Below are 22,762 nucleotides of genomic sequence, written 5' to 3' on the forward strand. Positions count from 1 at the left end.
AACCACCATTTAATAATGATTTTAGGATAGGAATGATCAAGAGAAACAGTACTGGTCAAGGGAATATGTGGGAAGTTATACTAGTATAAGGTAGGGTGTGAATTTGAAACTCTATAGTTATACCAGCATAATGCCCTGTGTGGACACTCTTATTCCAGTATGAGTACCTTTTTTCAGTTTAACTTAACTCTTTCAAAGCAACATAAGCTAAATCAGAAAAGGGCACTCTTGCACCAAAATAAGAATGTCCACATGGGAAGTTTTACCAGAATAAAGTATAGTGATGTGACTATACTGGTGTAATTTTATCTGTATAACTTCCTGTGTAGAGAAACCCTGAGGCTGCAGTGCTAACCAAGTCTTTCAAGCACCAATGCCTTGGGACTGAGGGACTGGGCTCCCCTCTCTGATGGGCTGCTCACACAGCCCAAGTTCTGTCTTCTTAGCAGTTATACACACACCATGTTTCTGAAAAATCATCTTCTGGAAATGGAGGGGCGAGCTTGACAGTCCATAGCATGAGACAGTTTATACTCAACGTCTCCCCCTTGGGTCACATTTCCCTTCCTCTCCCCAAGTCATAAAGGAGTTCAAATGTGTTCCCCCTACATAGAATATGGTACCTGTACTGATGATCAGCTTCTCTGGACGTGATATCATGTAGCTGTTAAATAATATTAAGAACAATTTCACCAGGAGATACCAGTACTGGATCTTGACCAAGATCTTTCTAAACGGATTTGTTGCAATTGCTGGCTGGAAGTGAAGCAAGAATTATACTGGGTATCATAAGAATGGCCATAATGGGCCAGATCAGTGATCCATTTAACCCAATATCCTGTCTTCCGACACTGGCCAATGCTAGATGCTTCAAAGGGAATGAATCATTTGAAGCATAGTATAGTTGGAATTATGTTTTCCAATGTGCATTACTTTGCATTTATCAACTTTGAATTTCATCAGCCATTTTGCTGCCCAGTCACCCAGTTTTGTGAGCTCTCTTTTTGTAACTCTTGGCAATCTGCTTTGGACTTAACCATCTTGAATAATTTTTATCCTCTGCAAACTTTTCCACCTCACTGTTTACCCCTTTTTCCAGATCATTTATGAATATGTTGAATAGCACTGGTCCCAGTATAGATTCCTGGGGGACCCTGCTATTTACCTCTCCCTTCTGAAAATTGACTATTTATTCCTACCCTTTGTTTCCTGTCTTTTTACAAGATCACCCATGTCCACATGTTTGTTGACCCCCTCAAAGAATTCCAATAGATTAGGGAGGCATAATTTCCCTTTATAAAAGCTGTGTTGACTCCTCCCCAAGAAATCATAATAATCTATGTGTCTGATAATTCTGTTCTTTACTATAGGTTAGTCTTACCAGACTAACTGCAAGAATCACCTCTGGAGCCTCTTAAAAACTGGAATCACATTAGCCATCCTCCAGTCATCTGGAACAGATGTTGATTTAAGTGATAGGTTACACACCACACTTAGTAGTTCTGCAATTTCATGTTTGAGTTCCTTTAGAACTGTTGGGGGAATACCATCTGGTCCTGGTGACTTACTACTGTTTAGTTTATCAGTTTGTTCCAGAACCTCCACTACTGACATCCTAGGCTGGGACAGTTCCTCAGATTTGTTATCTAAAAATGGCTCAAGTGTGGGAATGTCCGTCACATCCTCTGCAATGAAGACCAATGCAAAGAATGAATTTAGATTCTCCGCAATGCCTTTGTCTTCCTTGAGTGCTCCTTTAGTCCAGTGGCTCCATTAATTGTTTGGCAGGCTTCCTGCTTCTGATGTACTTAAATTTGTTGCTGTTAGTTTTTGAATCTTTTGCTAGATGCTCCTTAAATTCCTCAAATGAGACCAACTACCCAAGAAGCAAGGTCAGAGATTTTATCTTGGGAAAAGTGTGCTAATGTTTGGAATGTCTGACACTACCTTTTTCCAACTTTCTTCTGAAATAAAGATTCTCTTTGATGATACCTTGAGATGCTGGAGTTGTGTGTGGGTTGTAATTGGTCTGTTCACCTGTTTGCTCAAGCTATGTTTCTGAAGGCTTTTAGAAATGGCTTCTGGGCCCTGTGTAGCATGATGAAGTAAACCTGACAGGGCAGACATGTATCCCTTTCACTTGAAAGGAGGGATGATACTTGAAAGGAGTCAGTTGTGAACACTCATGAAAAAGTTATGAGTCCAAAAAGGAAGCACTATATAAAATGCTGCTTCTTAGAGCACAAGCTGAAGTATATCTGGGTAATTCTCCCCAAACACATCTTCGATAGACCTCCAGAAATTTTATTTCCATATTCTAAGCTTGGGAAGACAATGCTGGAATGATGGATTTCAGTATTTCTCCCTGTAATATTGATTTCCTTATGGAGTTAATAAGAGACACAAGATCTGAAATAGGGTGTATGCTATTGTTTCTTTGTACCACAAAGATTCTTGTGACCTTTTCAAAATCTCTCTCTCTCCATGGAACTGGTTCTAGTGTTCCAATGTGTAAGAGACGGGCTAATTCAAATTTCATTTTCTGATGCGATGGAAGGTCTTGTTGATAGCATTGGTTTATTTTAATTTACTTTGGGGGAAAGGATAAACTTATCCCTGTGATAATGAGTCCACCCTGATTTTCTCAAGCACCCATTTTTTGAGATGACTCACTTCTGGATGAGGCCCCCTCCACTCTGGTAGAAGGGCTGGGATATGCCCAGACTTGGGAAACCCAAAAATCAAGGGAAGTTTTGTGGGTTGTATGGTTTCCCAGAGAATCTCTGCCTTGATCTTCCAACTCTGAGGAAAGGCAGCAATGGCCTCCTCCTAATGTGTAATATCTATGCTGGAAGAGAAGTGACTACAAAGGGAACACTTGCTGAAATAAGGTGGTTTGAATAGAGAAGCTTCATTGGAAGAAGGGAGAGACTTATTCCCCTTGTGTAAAGCCTCACTGACGGCTTTGTCTCTTTGTTCCCCAAAGAGCTTATCAGCAAGATATTTGGAAGGATATCAGATGTTAGCCTGCCATTCCAATTTCTTCAAGTGGTGTTATAGGTGCCTTGGGCCATGTCTTTGGAAGTTTTGAACATATAGGAAATCAGAGTCAGGTGGAACAGCAGCCCTGAAACCGTTGCTAAGGAAACCAAGTTTAAAGTAGTTTTATGTAGGATTTACTTTGCCTTTTTTGTGTATGTGTGTATGCTTCAATGGCCTTTCAGTTGAGCACAGAGCTGCACCCAATAAGACTGCAGCCAATATTCACAGGGCTGAGGCGGCTGTATCCAAGTTTAGTCTGAGCAATTAACTTATTCTTTTGTCTATGGGTTTGGCAGGAACACACTCTCAGCTGGTATGACTATGCCCTTTACTAAGGAAGCTACAGCAAGCTTAACCTTAGACAGAGTAATGAAGATCTTTTAGTCCTTATATACAAGTGACTCTTGATGGGGAATTCCCACTCTATCTTAATCACAGCTCTTCAATTTTGCAAGGTTTTGGTTGTTAATTTTCTGAAAACATAAGCACCTGAGAAATTAGAGCCCCTATTTGTGCATAATTCTTGGAAACTTAGTTGAGAACATGAGGTATCTGGCTCAAAGGCCCAGCTTTAGAGATTTCTCCTTTTCTTTTGAGAATCTAGAGAGGAGATTCACTCATGAGAAGCTTTAAGACTTTCTGCTATCTCTTTAACACCAGTCCCTGGACCAAAACCCTTGAGAGAAAAATGAGGGTGTGTGTGAAAGGACCCGAGCAAAAAGGACAGGTATCCTGCAGGAGGTATCCTTTTATTCCACATATGTCCTTAAGGAAAAACAGTAGCCATTCTGTGACCTCCTGTGGGACACCGAGAAGCTGGAAGAGGAGAGGAGGTAAGTCCATCTCACAAGGAAAAGGATCTAAATTATTTCACTCCATGCTCCAGGCTGAGCGGGGACCAATTGCACTGAATGAGAGTTGAGCTGCAGCCACTAGCAATTCACTGGCATCAGAAAGGTGGCAGTAGCTGGCATCTTTCATGGCAGCTGTGGCCTTGCAGTAAAACAGCTTGTGGGATGGGCTTGTTTAACAGCCTTCTCAATAACTTCAGCATGGACCTTGCCTATATGTTGGCCGGGAACAGTTATTTCTTCGTCCTGGTTGATACAGGGGAAATCATTCCTTCTCCTGAGATTCAGGAGACTCCAGTGAAACTTTCCTGCTTGCTCTACAGGCTGTAGGATTCAGGGGGAGCAGCAGGGAGGCTTTGAAAATCTTAACCCCTAGTTCCATGCCATTGATTCTGGCCAGGTGTCAGGGAAGAAAGCTTCCCTGAGGCCTGCTCAACTGTCTTACTGTGGAGCTGGGTTTCTGTGGCCTACTGTCCATCTGCCATTTCTCAGAGGGGAGGAGAGATTACATCTTTCAGACCCTCTCCTGAAAGCCAAAAGATTTTCTAAATTCAGCAGTTTTGAGGCGAAAAGCCTTGAAGCCACTGAAGAAACAGTGATGTTTAGTTAAGAACACTTCAGAAATCTTGTGAAAGCTCTGCTGCAAAGGGAGACTTGAATTCTGCTGTATGTGCTGCTTGGAAGGCAAAAAATTCTGGGGAGGTCTTCCTGAGGGGCATCCCTAAAGCCAAGCTCAGAGCAAAGATCTTGGTTGCCTCCAGTTGCCATACAGAAGGGGTTTGCCCATTGTAAAGACTGACTGACACGAAGGGAACTGAGAAACATCCACTTCTAAACTCCCCATGGTCCAAGTTAAAACTGACATGTTGTTTGGAAGTGAAGTATGTATGTTATGGGAGATGGATGTGGGTAAGGATTAGGGGTATGTAGGAGACTGAATTAAATTTGGATTTCAGCCTCTCTACTTATTGATTTTTTACTGAAGTGTCTCAGGGCTCTCCTAGAGAATCAGCAATGAGTTGACATAAATAAATAAGGTTTGTTTATTAAATTCTTGCAATGCTCCATTATTTATGCAAATTATTATTTTTTTTAAATGATATTTACCTAACCTTTTCAGCTTAACAATTTTAGTTGAACCAAACTAACTGCAAGACCATGTGTTTTTCAGATGCCAAATAATCCATTTAAAAGACATTCTTCCTTCTCTGTGTTAAAAATTTGTGCTCATCATTTCTTTATGATGTATAAAGGAGGATAGAAAGGTGTTTTTAAAATTTGTTCCTTCTCTTTTATACTAGAAGTTCAGTTCTTGTTTATGCTAGTTTTCATGGAAGACTATGGATGACTGGTAAAATTACTTCAGAAAAAACCAAGAAAGTGAAACTATTAATTCAGAGGAGAGGTAACTTTTACTCAGACTTTTAAGAACTGATTGTTTTTTCTTGACATCCATCCAACTGAATAATCAGTTGGGAGACTCTCTCTTTAACAAAGATTCATTCCCACACTGCCTTTCAATTAAGGAATGAGAAAGCTCACAATCCTCCAGCAAAATCAACTTACAAACGACAAAAAACCAAAAACCAAACAAAAAACAGCAAAGTTATTTTTTAAAATAGCAAAAAAATTCAGTCCCTCTTTAAACATCAAAAAAGAAGCAAAAAGGACAATAACCAATTTTTTAATTGCTAGTCCTCTTTAATCTCCTGGTATTTCTAATACAAAATATCAGGGCTCTCCAGTGAGAAAAAGAAAAGAAGAAATTACCTTATCTTTTGCACTGTGACCCAACTATGTCACAATTGGTTTTATCAGGACTTAGTTAAATAGCAGACAAGCAGATACCAGATGCATTTGCATCATGAGTCTCAATGATTATGGAATGGAACTATACATAGACAGATTGGTAGGGACTGGGGTGGTAGAAGGGTATAAAGTAACGTAATTTATCTGGGCAAAATTGTCATTACAAGTTACCAGCTCAGGCACAAATTCTTGCCTGCTCTTTATCATGGTGACTCAGATTGATGATAGTGAAACTAATGATAATTTACTCTCTTGTCAACAAAGAATTATTTGCCTTAGGCAAGTAGAATTTTTCAAGGCTGATTTAATTACTTTCAGGCTAAAAATTCACATTGGTCACAAGTTATCTACTTGATCTCCATTGCTCCTTTCCCACTAAAGGAATATCACAAATAACAGCATCTTAAATTACAACAGTGGCTTTTATTCTTGGAAGCGCACACAGAGGACATTGAAATTTAAGGGCACAAAGGAGCATGTTAATGCAGATGTATTACCTCATCATGCTTCTGAACTGCCAGCTAACAAAAGAAATACTATCAAGATTCTGTTTCATATGGCACAGCTAGAACAATGCCACATAACACCACTTAGGAGGACACTAAAAATGAACTAGTGCTTGCCATAGTATGTGAAATAATTATTGCTGGCTAGACAGACCAGAATATTCATGATTTTCTACATTTTCCATATATTTTAATGCCTCTTACTTCACCAGGGATGTCTTATCTGCTATTATACTCCCAAGAGAGATTACAAAGATCTTAGACACAAGGGTCACATAGGTATAGGAAAAATGAAGGACCTTATTATGGCTCTGCATGATGGTCTAGAAATGACACACTGAGATAACGGCATGAAAAACGAGTAATCAAGAAATTAGTAGGTCACATACATCTGTTGACTTTCAGGGCATAGTACAGGGCTCATCAGTTTGCTCAAATCCCTTACTTAAAGATGGATTTGAATTGAGAGTGTCCTTTTAAGGATTTGTTGAGAGTGAATAAGGGGAAATTATTTACCTGAAATTCTGTTTCTCAGAAGACAATATTCTGACAGGATTCTTGCTCCTGGGCTTTTGCTTCTTAGTGCAAGACTGGTGGAATACCCTTGGCTCTTAAACGATTTACATAAGTGAGGGTAGCAGTAGCAGGGCACAAGCCCAGGCCCCTAATGGCTGTTGCATGCCAACTCCTGCTGGTGTAAATGCTGTCCTCTAAAAGTGCTAGTCAGTTTCTTTGGTTGCGCAAAGGAGATGAAGCTCCCAGGATAAGACAATGCAAAATGATTTATCATGACTAAACAAATACATATCAAAGAAAAATGTACCAGGATAACAGAAAAATTAACTAATCCAAAAAAGAACTGGACATTAACTCTTGTTGTCCTCATAATAGGATTAAAAAATAAACAAGAGTTTTGGAAGGAATATAATCCCATGGCATTTATCTAAACGGAAATGGAACGAAATTAAGGTTCAAGTCACAACTATAATTACTTATCAGTGCAAGTCTGTGCATGGATACTTTTATTTTCTATTTTTATATAATTTAAGTCAATTTTTATGGACAATAGGGCACTTTTTCCAAAATAAGAATATGCACATATGGATTTACACTGATATAATTAAAGATGTGACCTACAACTGATGTAGTTATTTTGGTTCCTTTTACTATGTAGACAAGCCCTCAAACTCTGGGGGCACAAACTACCCTTTAAATATTGGGGGACAGGTGGAAACTTTACTTGGTGCCAGATTATCCCAAATCTTCCTACTGCAAGGTTTCTTCCTGTGAAGCACTGGCCACTGTCGGAAGTAGGATACTAGACTAGACAGACCATTGGTCTGATCCAGTCAGACAATTTCTATGCTCCCTTAGTCCACTTCATGCAGAATCCCAGGGACCTTTCAACAATTAATGCATAGAGAAGGGCATCACTGGGTTAAGTACATGGGCATAGGAGAAACACTGGCAGGACAGGAACTCCAGCACTACCTTGCAGAGGAATCTCAGAGGAGACTCTAGCACACCTATTGCTTGTATAATCTGGTGTCAGACAGATCAATCATTAGGCCCTGAAACTTACCTGACAAGCTTGTATCACTACTACCAAAGGAATTTCCACGTTAGAGATTAAAATTCACAGAAATAAATGGTTTAAAAGGAACTTTCATCAGATTGCCAAGACTACATTAAGACTGCATGACATAGGGGGCTTTTTAATGGGAAGTTTTAAAAGTATCAAACCTTGCATGAATCGGATGCCAAGGGGCTACAGAGACACTGATCTATCTTCCAGTAGTTCATGACATGTCAATAAGATGCCTAATATCCCTGGCTCACACTTTGCCACTTCCTTCTGGGCGAACATTCTTTAAGAGCTGAGGAAGTGCTGCTGGTATCAAGTCTAGGAACTAAAAGCCATGAGCAAGAATTCTAGCAGATGGCATCTTTAGAGAATGGAGGGTTATCAACTGATGCTGTCTATATCATAGGCAGTAGGGATTTATTGATTTTGATTATGTAAACATGATGATATGTTTGCATACAAGGCATGTGTTTACACATTTAAGTAAAAATAATATAAATAAGCTTCAATATTAAAGACTATTTGTTAATTTTTATTATACTTAATAAAAACTGCAGACAGTCAAACTAAAAGGAGGAAGGACAACATCTGAAACAGTCAAGCAACAAGAGCAATTTTTAAAATAAGAGTAATTTATTAATTGCCAAGATAAATTCTGTGGGAAGAATAAAACGAATACTATTTATTCGGATAGTGTGTTATTAAGTGTTCAAGCAGTGAGTATTAATAGTATCAACATTACTGGGTAACTACTTTAGAGATACAGCTACAATATTTCTGACATTACAGTATTAAATAAGTCATCTCAGCTGGTGCAATCAAATCTATACCAGCACTTTTGGTGTCACAGAGACCTTATGCTGTCACCATGATCCATGTGAAACACTCACTCAAGAGATGAGCAACTGTTCTTAGAGCCTCTACCAGTCTCAGATTCCCACTGACCCCTGAACTCAGTGTATTTGTGAAAGAGACCTTTACAGCCTTGGTAGCTTTACCAGTAAAGTGGAAATTTTCCTGAAAAGCTGAGGTTCTTCAGCTCTGCAAGAGCAGTTTTACTGGGAAAGTGTCCTTTGCTTCCAGGTAAAAACCCTTAGGACTGACAATTCCATACACTTACCTGCTGAAGTAGGTCTTTGGGAAGTCTGGGGTCAGTAGCCTCTGAGAAACATCTTTTCCTAAAGGAGAAAGAAGAAAGTAGGTATTACTCTGCTGCTGGAGGAAGAGATACTTCAGAGGGTGAAAATGTTGCAGGGTACAAACACCCCTTCTTCTCCAAGAAGAGTTTCAAAGACTGAATCCCTGAGAAAAGATACTACAGAACTAAAACATTTTGTTAGAACTGAAAGACCTCTCTCTCATTGTATGGGTGAAACTCTGCAGACAGCTTGCAGCAGACAGACAAAACCAGTTTCAGTCCAATTCCTAGCTAATAGGGTGTCCACATCGCATAAGTCATCATAATTGACATCCTTGTTGGCTACCTCAGCAGACAGGCTAAGGATTCAACTGGTTACTGAGACTGAACTTCCCGCTCACCCCTCTACATACTCCCCCCACCCAGTGCAGAGTTGAAGCATATTGGGTAGGCAGGGTGGGGAAACACTCAGTCACTGCCTATACATTACCTGTTCTGTGGGTAAACAGGAATTCACTGTGGACAAACAAGACTTTATCAAGAAGATATGAAGCAATTTTAAGAATGAGAAAAATATCTGATAAATTCCTCCTTTTAAAAGCCACTCTCACATTCTCAAACTATATTACTTACTAGTAATAATTTCTATGAATATACTGTCCTCATAAATCCACCAACTGTGTTGTGAGATAGTTGGAACAATTTAAAAGCAGTTAGCTAACTTGGGGTGTCCTGGTTCATTGCCTAATGATGACAGACTGAATCCCTAGTTCCTATTGACCTGCCCAATGTAGATACTATGGAGAAGCAAAGACGTAGAGAGGATGGGTGTTTCTCTGTGGAGGCAATATTTTCAGAGAATACTGGTTACTTATAAGTAATTTACTTTTCTCCCATGCAAAACTGCCTTCACAGATGCCTAATGGAAAGGGAACTGTAACTCAACCTCCCTGAAACAAGTATCTCATCTGAGCATTAAATGATCTTAACTGGTCATTTCCACTATTTATGTAAAAATATTACTTTCACATTTTTAAAAACATTTCTTTATTGAACTGAGCAATACAAAGACTATATAAATGCATATAAATGTCAAGCATCTCTTTGATTTGACAAGCTATGGGCCATACCTGCAAACACCACTGAATGCATCCGATGAAGTGAGCTGTAGCTCATGAAAGCTTATGCTCAAACAAATTTGTTAGTCTCTGAGGTGCCACAAGTCCTCCTTTTCTTTTTACGAATACAGACTAACACGGCTGCTACTCTGAAAACTACCAATATACTGTTCAGCACTCCTGTTACAGCAGTTCCATGGAACTCAATAGAAATATACAGGCTAATAAGGCCAAGAGCCAGTAGTGGTTATAAGGGCCATGCCCTGTCAATGTCAAAAGTTGAGTGTGAGCAAGGGCCCTGGCTCTTTGAGCTCCACGGGCTGGGAACCTAGTTTCTCAGAACAGTTGACATCTAAAATCATCCAAACTGGAGTTCTGAGCTGTACCATTTTAGGCATCAGCGTTCCCTAATTAATGTTTATCGACTGGACTGGGAGATGGAAAACAAAGAACCAAATAGACCATGTTTTCTTTTTTCAAACCAACCACTTATGTGGAACACTGTGTTTAGATCCAAATTTCATTCATAAACAGGAAAGAAGGCAGGACAATACATTGTATGTTGGGGAGAGAAATGAACAGAATAGGTGGCAGGGTGGCCAAGTAAATATGGTGGTGACAGAAACCAGGCTCACACCCGGACCTGGGGACCCAAAGCGGGAGGAGGAGTGACCGGGCTCACATCGGGATGCAGTGACCTACAAGGGCCATAGAGGTAGGAGCGTGTGTGTGTTTCGTGGGGGAGGAGCAGCGAAGGCTCGCCAGGGATCAGGCGCCGGAGGGGAGTGTTGACGGGTGGGACTCGCCCTGGGGCCAGGCGCCTGAGGGTGGTGTATTTGGTGGAGGAGAAGTGGTGGGGCTCGCCCTGAGGCCAGGTGCCCAAGAGGGGATATGTATTTGGTGGAGGAAGGAGTGGCCATGCTTGCCCCAGGAGCCAGAGGAGTATGTGTGTCATGAGGGAGGGGTGGTCCAGCTCACCCTGGAGCCAGGCGCCTGGGGGGCGGGGGGGTGTTTGGTGGGGGGGCTCGCTCCAGGGCCAGGTGCCCGAGTGTGTGTGGGGGGGGGGTGTGTTTGGTGGGGGGCTCGCTCCAGGGCCAGGTGCCCGAGGGGGGTGTGTTTGGTGGGGGGCTCGCTCCAGGGCCAGGTGCCCGAGGGGGGTGTGTTTGGTGGGGGGCTCGCTCCAGGGCCAGGTGCCCGAGGGGGGTGTGTTTGGTGGGGGAGGGGTGGCAGGGCTCGCTCCAGGGCCAGGCGCCCGAGGGGGGTGTGCTCGGTGGGGGAGGGGTGGCGGGGCTCGCTCCGGAGCCGGGCGCCCGAGGGGGGTGTGCTCGGTGGGGGAGGGGTGGCGGGGCTCGCTCCGGGGCCGGGCGCCCGAGGGGGGGTGTGCTCGGTGGGGGAGGGGTGGCGGGGCTCGCTCCGGGGCCGGGCGCCCGAGGGGGGGTGTGCTCGGTGGGGGAGGGGTGGCGGGGCTCGCTCCGGGGCCGGGCGCCCGAGGGGGGGTGTGCTCGGTGGGGGAGGGGTGGCGGGGCTCGCTCCGGGGCCGGGCGCCCGAGGGGGGGTGTGCTCGGTGGGGGAGGGGTGGCGGGGCTCGCTCCGGGGCCGGGCGCCCGAGGGGGGGGTGTGCTCGGTGGGGGAGGGGTGGCGGGGCTCGCTCCGGGGCCGGGCGCCCGAGGGGGGTGTGCTCGGTGAGGGAGGGGTGACCGGGCTCGCCAGGCGCCCGAGAAGGCGGGTCCGGCCAGGCTCGCCCCGGGGCAGGGTCCGGCCAGTCGGGCAGGGGTTGGTACCTCTCTCCGCTTCTGGCTCAGCCGAGGCCTCCCCGTGGCCGGACTCCGGCCCCCGCCCGCCCTGTGCGCGTGAGGCGCGCCTGGCGCATGCGCGGTGGCGGCGGGCGGGTCCCGGTGGCGGCGGCGGCGGCCCGGTGACGTGTCTGCGCCACAGCCCGGCCCAGGGAAGCGGCGGCGCCAGTGACTCGGCCCCGGCAGCGGCGTCTGGTGGCCGTGCCCTGCCGAGCCCGCCCGCATCATGTTCAACTTGGAGAGCCTGGAGCGCGCCGAGCTCGGGGAGAGTCTCCTCACCTGGGTGAGTGACTGGCGAGCCCGGCCCGGCCAGCCCCGAGCGCCCGCGGCCTGCGGCTCCGCCCTCACCGGCACGGCCCGGGGGTCAGCGCCCGTGTCCGGGCCCCCCCCCCGTGGGGTGTCAGCGTCCGTGTGTCCCCCCCAGCCTCCGTGTCCGGGCCCCTCCCGCACCCCCCTGCGGGGTGTCAGCGTCCGTGTGTCCCCCCCAGTCTCCGTGTCCGGGCCCCTCCCGCACCCCCCTTTCGCCCTTGGGGTGTTAGCGTCCGAGTGTGTCCCCCCCACCCTCCGTGTCCGGGCCCCCCCCGCCCCCCCCCCTTTCGCCCCTGGGGTGTTAGCGTCCGAGTGTGTCCCCCCCCGCGGGGTGTCAGCCTCCCTGCCTTGGCCTCCCCCTCACGTTTCCTCCATCCCTGTTGGGTGTCAGTGCCCGGGCCTCAGATTCCCCCTGATGCTCCCTGGTGGGGTGTCAGTGCCTGGATCTTCTCCCCAGATTCCCACCAGCCCCAGTGGGGTGTTAGTGCCAGAGCCTCCCCTCCTGATCCCTCCCTCCTAGTGGGGTGTCAGTGTCTGGGCCTCCTTCCCTTCCCCCCAACCACTGCTCTCAGTGGGGTGTCAGTGCCCGGGTTTCCTCTCCAGATTCCCCCACCCCCAGTGGAGTGTTAGTTCCTAGGCCTCCTCTGAGTTGTCTGGCCTGGGGCCTCAGTGTCTTCCTTAGGTCTTCCCTCCCAGTTGTCCCTACAAGGTGTTTCTGAGCCAATATTACCCTTCAGAGATGTCTCTCTCTGTGCCATGGCCTCCCTTGCCTCTTAATTCACCCCCTTCCCAATCCCCGCCTCCAACCTCTTCGCACCCCCAGCCCCCATGACTGTCCAAGCAGAAGTGTCTCCTTTCCAGTTGGTCACACCCCACCATGATGTGTCTCTATGTGCCTGCTCTCCCCCCCACCCAGTGGGGCATCACGTTGGTGCCAGGACCTCACACCCTCCAGTATAACACCAACACTCGCCACCCCCCATCTCTCTGTCTGTGCTAAGAAATCCAGTCCTGTCAACATATGGAAATGGACATAAACAACCTTAACTCTGTCTTGTATTGACACCATGAAGAAAAACAAAGAATACCCCACAGTATAATTAAAAATCACTTTAATTTAATCTGGCACCGCACATACTAAAAAGGTCAAGTGAAGGTTGTTCCGGTGTTTTAATTGTGCATTTCTGTGTTTGGATTTCTCAATTTCCTAGGTTTGTAATGCCTGTTTTTGATGTAGCTGTGATATTCCTGTAATGTGTGTTTTACCCTTAGTTACTCGTACATACTCTCTATCTTAACTGCAATTAAACATTTTATCTGAAAATATCATTTTTTTTAAAAAAAATAAAGATGTCATGCCTGAACACTAAATAAGAAACTCAAACGCACATGTTACCATGTGATATCTCCAGTGAGTTGATGTGTAATATCAACCTTAAAATTACTTTTTTATTTTAACTTCTGTGACCTGATTCATCAGTATGTTCTGATTCTGGTGTTGCTCTGGAGCCTCATAAAGCAGCTAGCACTAATTTAAGATGAGTTTACAGGTGTTTTGCATCACCAGAACAGCACAAAGTAGCAGGAGTGCAGTGGTGAATCTGACCTTTAATTTGCAGGTGACTTACTGGTTTAGTTATCTGGAATTATAGACTAATTGTTTGATTTGTATTATGTCATTTTAATTCTTTACATGTATATACGCAAAACTACAAGGTAAACTTCCAGCACATGAAACTGTCATAGCTGAAAAGGAAGATATTATTCACTTTTTTAAAATGTTGGTTGTGAAACTCTGGAGTCAGACTGGGCAGCAAGGGTATTTAAAATAGGTGAGAGGGGATTACTGGGCATGTGCGGAATGGCAGAAAAGAGTTCTCCCAGGAAGTCAAAGTGGATACGCAGGGATATATAGGGAGCAGAAGGATTTAGTGGCATGGTTGTAGGTAGTGAGGGGAGGCCAGGGGCTGTGGTGTGGGGCAGTTAAGTGAAGTGTTGTTCTGTTTTGGGGAGACCAGGGGTATACACTTGGCAGGAATCTGGATTGGGGAGACCAGGCAATCTTTCTTCATTGACCTCTTCACATCTCTGCTAATGCACATAGCCACTTTTTCTCCCTTTGGCTCTCCACAGTGCTGTTTTCTGTGGTTGGGGGCACCTGAGGGAGTGCAGGGATTCAGCAGGAGCTAGTTGGAATTGAGGGGAAGCAGGTGTGTCTATGAGCTTGGGGAAAGAAAGGTTATGTGTGGCGATGGGAACCATGTTAAGAAGACCAGTGCTATGAAAAAGGGAGGGCTTGAGATGGGGTGGTGGATGGACACCAGTCTCTGAGCATCTCCCTACTTTAAGGGCTCCCTGTTCTCCTACTTCAGCTGCCCTGGCAGTGCTACCATGGTGCATGGTGGAGCTAAAGCAGCAGTGCCACAGAAGCATTTCAAGCACTGATGCCTACTAGCCTGTGGCCATTGAACCTTAAAGAGCAAGGGTGATTGATTATAGGTTCAGTTGTCTGATACAATGGTTGCCCCAGCTAAGAGCGACCTGAGCTGTTGACCATGGCCCTGTCTATAGTCATAACAATTAGATACAGTAATACTCAGTTTATGTACAACCTATTTTCTTAAAATGCAGTCTGTACACGAGAGTCTGTGTTCTGTTTTTAAGAGAATTTGGACCAATAAAGTGTGACAGTGCTACATTTCTGAAAGTATACATATTAAAATTAATTTTAATTCATACATACAAAGTTTCCTAGCTTTTAAAAAAGAATAGTAAATCAAAGAAATTTCATAACTAGATAACAGTAGAATTCACAAAACTCGCACTTAGTAAATTCTTTCATGACTCAGGACTTCTCCATACAGGCTTTCGAATGTCCCATGGAAAAATGGTCTGTATGCACTTTCAGTGATAAACTGTTTCACTCAACTTACATATGCATGTCTAGTACCAATAGCACAGTGGGATACTTTGTTTAAAAAACAAACCAACCATTGTTTGTGGGGAATGAGGACTAGTGAATATGGGTGAAGTATGTTTTTAAACTATTGTCACTTGACAAAAATCAAAGTAGATTTTGCCATCACCACCACAGAAAGGCATATGTATCAACTAGAACTGTTCCTGCTATGTATCAAGTTTGTATCCCTTCTCACTGAGGCACTAGACATATTCAGTAGAAGGTGGCAAACTTTTGTTACCTTTCAAATACTTATTTTCAGTCTTTTCACGCAGATGAATCATTTTGCTCAGTTTTGTTTGTTTGTTTAAATCACCTGGGGCAAAGAAATGAGCTGGAAAATTTCAGTCTGAAAGGTGAAAGTTGGAAAAAGTTACAAGCAACTAAAAATCTTTTAGAATGGAAATCTTTGAGAACTGTTAATTCTCCACCAAGACATTTGGCATATATGAGAGTCATGTGCCTAGCCACATGGCCATAGGGCTGTTTTTGAGCAACAGTCTGCAGTCATAGTCCTTGATCCTACAACTCCAGCCATGCAGGTGGACCTTTAACCCCCATTGTATGAGGGGGCCACGTTGAGGGAGAACACAGTATTGCGCAAGCCAAACTTTTCATGGACCAAGTGTATAAATATCCCTGCTGGAGCAGTCACACAACCAAGAAAGGGGGAAAAAAATGGGGTTTGTTAGCAGAACTATTTGCAAATAGTGGTTAAATAGCATGGTAGTTAGAACATTTTGTTTATATTTGTAATTCTTAGTTGGATGTGCAGTTTTCTCTGCTGTTTATCAGTTTTAATATTTTTGTATTAAGGGGGTTTTGAAACTGACTCAGGGTTCAGAGTATCTCATCTACATTGTGGCCCCAACTGGTTTTAAAGTATGTTTTGTTGAGCTGGTTTAAAAAACAGAATTTTGTATAAGGGTGTATGGGTTTGCAAAACAAGACCATTGTTGATCCCCTGGTGAAACAATTTTTTAGAAGTCTTTGTCAGTTGCTGTCATTGCCTGACTTTTTTCCAAAGCCCCATAGCTATTCTTGGGAGGTGAAGTTGCTCATCCTCTTTGTCAAAAGAGCTATTAGCTACTACTTAGAGAATACTAAGGTGTTTTTATGCTAGAGAAGTTGACTGTTCTAAGAATTTGTTTTACCTCCTACAGTGCTTGTGAAACACTTCACATTCATACACAAGTGCTTCAACCGGTTTTCTGATGTTCTGAGAAGCAGTTGGAGAAGACTTGTATTTCAGCAAATTTGAGAACCTGTTCAAACTAAACTGATAAGTCTGCTAATGTGGATGCAGGCAACCTGAAACTGCTCCTCCCACTGCTAACTCACGGTGTCTCTAGTCTCTTTCATAGTGAGATGTCCCTTGGGCCTTTTACTTTCCACAACTGAGACCCCTGTTTCTGTGGTATCTTTAAAGTTATTGCCCTGTAATTCTGCTGCTTTGAAAATTCCTGTGGGGTTCCCTATCACAGCCTCACCTGCCATCATACTTCAGGGGTCTGTTCTAAGCTGGGGTCTTGATCTCAAAGTCTTGTTTATCTCCATTTGAGAGCATTGTTAAATGTTCTCATTGAGAATTGTGTATTATACCCCTTCCTCCACCGTGTATCTGTCTTGTTTATTTAGATTGAGGCAAGAGTCGTGTGTTTATACAGCACCTAGCACAATGGGACCCTGTTCTTGGTTGGCCTGTAGGTACTACCATAATAAATATAATCAATAATATTAAATTTTGACTCGGTACCTAGGGGTGCTCTCAACCACGTAAGTTGCGATGTCAATGTAACATATGTCCAGAGTGTCCTTATATGAAATTTGTAAGGCTGCTATATATTCAATGCACAACTTCATAAATCACCATTTTCTTGACCTGGTATCAAGAACAGATGCTGGTTTTGGGAAGGCAGTGCTGCAGTCACGGTTTAAGCAGCAGGAATCCTCAGAAAGGTCAGTGCTAGTTAGTCTTTTGTGGAGTCTGTGTGGAGATTGTCATGACAGAGACGTACTTTAGCCTCTTTCCTTCCCTCTGCTGTGTAGCTCAGATACAAATAGTGTTTCTGTGGGTAGAGAGGACCTTAAGGAATGGTTAGAGGAGTTGGGTGTTTATAATCTCAGAGGTAGTATTACACATTTCTGATATATATACATTCTGTAAGCATTGCTACAGATCCAAGATCTCTGTACTCCCTTCCTCTATTTTGAGGGTGTCTCTGGCCCTTTTTCTAGTCTCAATTCCTAGTATTCAGTTGGCTCTTCCTCTTTCGTGGATGGTGTAGTTCCCCCAGTGCAGATGCCCTCTGTCTTCCACATGGTGCCCATTCCTCACAAGAGAGGTATGTTAGTGTTTCTTTATGGATCTAGACCGTGTACCTGGGTTTCTTCATTCAGCCTCAGTTCCAGGTCTGTCCAGGTCAGTCTTGGGGCCGTACGGGATGAGCTTGGAGGTTCATCTGCGCAGCTTCTAGAGATAAGGACTTTAGTTCCTCCACGTTGTTCACTTGGGTCCCACTAGAAGCTAGATCTTCAGGATTGCTCAGGCCTCTTCGTGTAATTTTTTTGTAGGATCCCTTTCCGAAGGGGGTCAAAGCTGCTAGAGCTTCCTGATGAAGCTGCTTTTCCCTCCCAAGCACCTCAATAATGCCTTGCTTTTTATATAGCACTACTTGATCAGTATGTCCCCCGCCCCCATTTAACTTAGGTTGGTAAGGACCTCTTTCAACATCCTGGGCACCAGAGGACTGTAATGGTATGTCTACACTACAGCTGGGACTGAGCCTTCCATCCTGGGTAGACCATCACATTACTGGTGTAGACATTGTGGCACAGGCAGCAGCATGGTCTGTCTGTCTGAGTACAGACCCAGGGGGTTGGGCAGTCTTGTTCTCAGACAGCTAGTCCATGTCACAACATCCACACTGCTGTTTTTAGCTTGCTAGCTCTGGCAGAGCTACTGCGTGTCTGTCTACCCAGGCTGGAAGACATGCTCTCAGCTGCAGTATAGACATACCAGAAGAGGCCATCTGAGAAGCCGGGTTCTTTATACTCAGTCTTCTGCCCCTCCTAATATGGCTAAGCTGCAACTACTACCATCCATATTATCTCCTATTTTGGAACTTCAGTTATTGCTGGCCAGCATCCACCATGACTTGCCAGTAGGTGATATGAATCAGTCCTTTGACCACAAAGTTGCAGTGTTTTCTGTTTCTCCTGATAATCTGCATCTCTCACCTCCTGATGACAACAACTTTTGGGGAGTTGCCGGTTTGGTTGAGTGACTCTTTAGGGCTGGGTACAACAACAGCCAAGAAAAGACTTATCTTTTGATAAATTGTAGTTTAAGGGAAAAGGAAAAGTGACCTTGACTGTCGATTAAGGTTTGTTGAACACTGGTCAAGGTATTTGGTGGATTCCAGCATCTGTGCCTGCTGTCACTAAAGAGGCAGATAGTGTGAACCAGGCCCCAAACGGGTATTCTTATACATGTATCCTGGTTCTGTAGTGCAGAGATGGGTAACTTTAAGGTAATAGAGGGCCACAAAAATCCCTTAAAATCCTTTGCCGAGCCAAATGTTTTCTTTTAGAGGATACATATTGCATAACTCAGAAATGCTTGCTACACTGGAGCATGTTAGCATACAGTTAAGGTGTATTAACAATGTAAAACTGAAGTGGTCCTAAATATAAAAGTCCCATATAGCACAACCTTTATATAATAATAAGAAAAGAAACAATAAAACCTTACAACAGTTTAAACACATTTTTCACTAACCTTTTAGTCACTGTGCAGATGTGCCGGGGTTTAGTAAATAAAAATAACAAAAAACCAAACCCATCTTTCTTAACATTTTTTTCTCTGCTGCTTATCATTGTTACAGTATCTTGTCCGTCAGTGTGAAACTTAAGAGTGAACCTTTGTGCACACTGAGGGGCATATGTGTATCAATTTTAGTGCATCCAACCTACATAAGATGGAAGAGTGTTTCATTTTTCAATTGGTTCCTTTCCTTTGATTTCAGTCTGGAGAAGTCACTTTCACAAATGGGTTCTCCCAAACAGAGAGCACAATTTCAACACCTACTTTCTCAGATTTGGGAAATGGGACTCAGTAAGCAGTTTCCAAAACTGAGTGTCCCTTTTATTCTTCTCTACAACAAAGAAAGGTTCTGCAGTTTGCACAGTTCTGGTTGCAGTTCAGAAGGCTGGTCATTGACAACAGCTGCAAGTGGATCATTAAAAAGCATCAGATGAGGTTGAAAACTTTCAAAATGCTTTAAATGTTCGTTGAAATTGAGCAGCAGCATTTCACTGTGAGAATTGTTCTTGCTAAACTCTAATTCGCACTCTTGTAGTTCTGATGTATGTGCATCACAGGTTGTAAAGTGGGCAAATTCAAATGTAACAGGTGAGTGTTAATAACTGTGAGCTTACTTCAGAAACCATCCATGTGAGCAACGAGGTCTGATGCAGTCTAGTCCATGCCTTGCAGGTGCAGATTCAAACAATTCAAGTTACGTCTCTCAAAAATGCTGTATAGCACAGAGAAACTGAATCTTCCAGTTTTTCCTGAAACTCCGTAGTATCAGAACTCAGTGTCTTTCAGAAAGGTGACACTCTCAGTGTTTTTCATTGGAAAGAATCTTACGAGGCATTTTCCATGACTTATCCATCACACTTCTCTGTATAGCTGCAAATTGTCCTACTGTGCATCCCTGTCATCAAGAAAAGCTACTAATTTGTGTTGACTGAGTGATCTGTTTGTACCTCGTATCATGTTTGTAAGTTTCATGAGCACATTTATGATGTGATTAAAATTCAACGATTTTCCACACAAGGACTCTTGATGAATAATGCAGGGCAGTGTTGGGCAGTGTGCCAGTAAACCTGGAAACCCAGCCCTTGAGCCATGCATAGCAGGTGCTCCATCTGTTACAACAACCTGCAACTTTTTAAAATCTCCAAAACCTGGAACAGCTTCTTGAAGCACACCAAAAATATCTGGACCCTTTGTTGTTCTGTGTAATGAAGCTAATTTCATAAGTTCTTCATGACATGCATGTCCGATGAAGTGAGCTGTAGCTCACGAAAGCTTATGCTCAAATAAATTTGTTAGTCTCTAAGGTGCCACAAGTCCTACTGTTCTTTTCATGTTAACATTACTATCAATTGTCCCTACATATATCATAGCTGACTTACATTTGACACAGCTGTACTGTCGCCTAATGCCAAAGAAGAAAAAATCAGGCATGGTGGTTTGTTCACCTTCCCTTCCACGTGTTCATGGATATGTGAAACTCTTCACAAAACTGTACATAGAGATACTGTTTTGAATCTTTTTTTTGCCATTTTGTCATCACCAAACGCCTTTACCATTTGCACTGCACATTTTCACTCTTCCTCAGTGTCTTTCTAGCCCATGCCATCTCAAGAGTGACAAGGTAGGATGCAGTAAGACCCAAAGTTTGTACTGGGGTAACTCTAGCAAAACAACTCTTCTGCCTTAAAACTTTGCCTTTTAGATAAGTCACAGTGGCTTATCCCTGCATGTATTTCATTATTTGCTTTGTGATTGGTGCTGTGGTGATTTTTGAAGTTATTCATTTGTCATTGTCATGACTTGCAAACATATGAGGCATTGAGGCTTACCTCCATTTTAAGTACAAAGATAGTCACACTCCCACTGTGCATGGGAGACTTAGTGTTCTCTGTCTTTCTTTTACTTGTGATAAACTGCGAAGGCAGAAGAATCAGCCACTGGTTTGTCAGTGAGCCATTTCCTACCTCACTCATAGCACAGCAGACATAGTTCTGATATTTCAGGGTATTGAGTTTCCTTCTGTTCAGCATATATGCAACTCAAAGAAGTGCACAACTACTCTCTCTAGCCATCAGTCTTCCATATTGAAACAAGCACTTTATACTCACGGTATGTTTATCACAGCATGTCCCGTCCCCCCCTCCCCCGCCAAAAAAAAAGGTTGAGAAATAAGAAATGTCATTGCAGAATAAATCACCTCTTAACTGTTGTGAGCCAAATAAAATGACCTGGTGGTCCAGATGTAACTGTTGGGCTGCCAGTGACCCATCCCTGCTCTAGGAGTCTTTGAGTGGGAAGTCTAAGAGCCCATTGTTCTGGCCTACCCAACCAAAATACCTGAAAGATTGATTTCCTGGATAGTGATGTACTTGGATAAATTAGGAACCCATGTCACCAATTGCATGGTTACTGTTGCCTCGCAAATTCCAAGTTTGGTATCAGATACTTCCTTTGCTTGACCATCTTTTCGAGGAGCAAAGTAAAATGGTAAAAGATACTGACATTGGGGTCTGCACTGTTTCTAGACATGTCATTTTTGCTTCATATGATGCGTCATATATTGGTGAGAACTGTGGCAAGTGGCATCACTCTTGGCCAGTAGGTATTCTTGGCTTAAGTCATCCAGCCTCTTTGCTAAGGGCTCAAGACAAGGTAGAAGTTCTTCCCTTTGAGGATTGTTCAGTAGCAACACCAGCAATGTGCTGGAGAAGATGAGATTAGCTCTGCTGCTTGATCATTCAGGCTGACCCAACCTAGTCTAAAAGAAGTGGGATTTCTTCTCCTATCCTCTAGGTTCCAGAGGCAATGCATGTACATGTCAGCAATAAAAGAAATAAGATAAGGGGAGATGTAAAATGCAGAGATCATAGTGAAAACTATACTTGCGCTATATTGATGACATCTTCATCATCTGGACCCATGGAAAAGAAGCCCTTGAGGAATTCCACCATGATTTCAACAATTTCCATCCCACCACCAACCTCAGCCTGGTCCAGTCCACACAAGAGACCCACTTCCTGGACACTACAGTGCTAATAAACGATGGTCACATAAACAGCACCCTGTACCGGAAACCTACTGACTGCTATTCCTACCTACATGCCTCTAGCTTTCACCCTGGCCACACCACACGATCCATCATCTACAGCCAAGCTCTGCGATACAACCGCATTTGCTCCAACCCCTCAGACAGAGACAAACACCTACAAGATCTCTATCAAGCATTCTTACAATTATAGTACCCACCTGCGGAAGTGAAGAAACAGATTGATAGAGCCAGAAGAGTTCCCAGAAGTCACCTACTACAGGACAGGCCTAACAAAGAAAATAACAGAACGCCACTAGCCATTACCTTCAGCCCCCAACTAAAACCCCTCCAACACATTATTAAGGATCTACAACCTATCCTGAAGGACGACCCAACACTCTCACAAATCTTGGGAGACAGGCCAGTCCTTGCCTACAGACAGCCCCCCAACCTGAAGCGAATACTCACCAGCAACCACATACCACACAACAGAACCACTAACCCAGGAACCTATCCTTGCAACAAAGCCCGTTGCCAACTGTGCCCACATATCTATTCAGGGGACACCATCACAGGGCCTAATAACATCAGCCACACTATCAGTGGCTCGTTCACCTGCACATCCACCAATGTGATATATGCCATCATGTGCCAGCAATGCCCCTCTGTCATGTACATTGGTCAAACTGGACAGTCTCTACGTAAAAGAATAAATGGACACAAATCAGATGTCAAGAATTATAACATCCATAAACCAGTCGGAGAACACTTCAATCTCTCTGGTCACGCGATTACAGA

The 22,762-nt window shown here is 43.9% G+C and overlaps 2 protein-coding genes across 7 annotated transcripts in view; one reads left to right on the plus strand and one right to left on the minus strand.

The window, feature by feature from the left end:
• RNF170 (ring finger protein 170) overlaps positions 1–11,906 on the minus strand; it is a 50,052-nt gene extending 38,146 nt beyond the window's left edge. For all 3 annotated transcript variants that reach the window (XR_012639624.1, XM_074953625.1, XM_074953626.1), the window contains exons 1-2: positions 11,831–11,906; positions 8,914–8,971 (exon numbers count right to left, since the gene is read on the minus strand). The gene's annotated coding sequence lies outside the window, so the exon portion shown is untranslated. The remainder of the gene's footprint in view (positions 1–8,913; positions 8,972–11,830) is intronic.
• An 81-nt stretch (positions 11,907–11,987) lies between these two features.
• Positions 11,988–22,762, plus strand: part of HOOK3 (hook microtubule tethering protein 3) — a 133,423-nt gene continuing 122,648 nt past the window's right edge. For 3 of the 4 annotated variants that reach the window (XM_074953627.1, XM_074953629.1, XM_074953628.1), the window contains exon 1: positions 11,988–12,125. In XM_074953627.1, coding sequence (XP_074809728.1) covers positions 12,069–12,125 — 57 coding nt within the window. In that variant the 5' untranslated portion in view covers positions 11,988–12,068. The remainder of the gene's footprint in view (positions 12,126–22,762) is intronic. The other variant, XM_074953632.1, reaches the window with a different exon arrangement.

Source organism: Natator depressus, chromosome 5 (genome assembly GCF_965152275.1).
Source record: "Natator depressus isolate rNatDep1 chromosome 5, rNatDep2.hap1, whole genome shotgun sequence".
Taxonomy (NCBI): Eukaryota; Metazoa; Chordata; order Testudines; family Cheloniidae; genus Natator; species Natator depressus.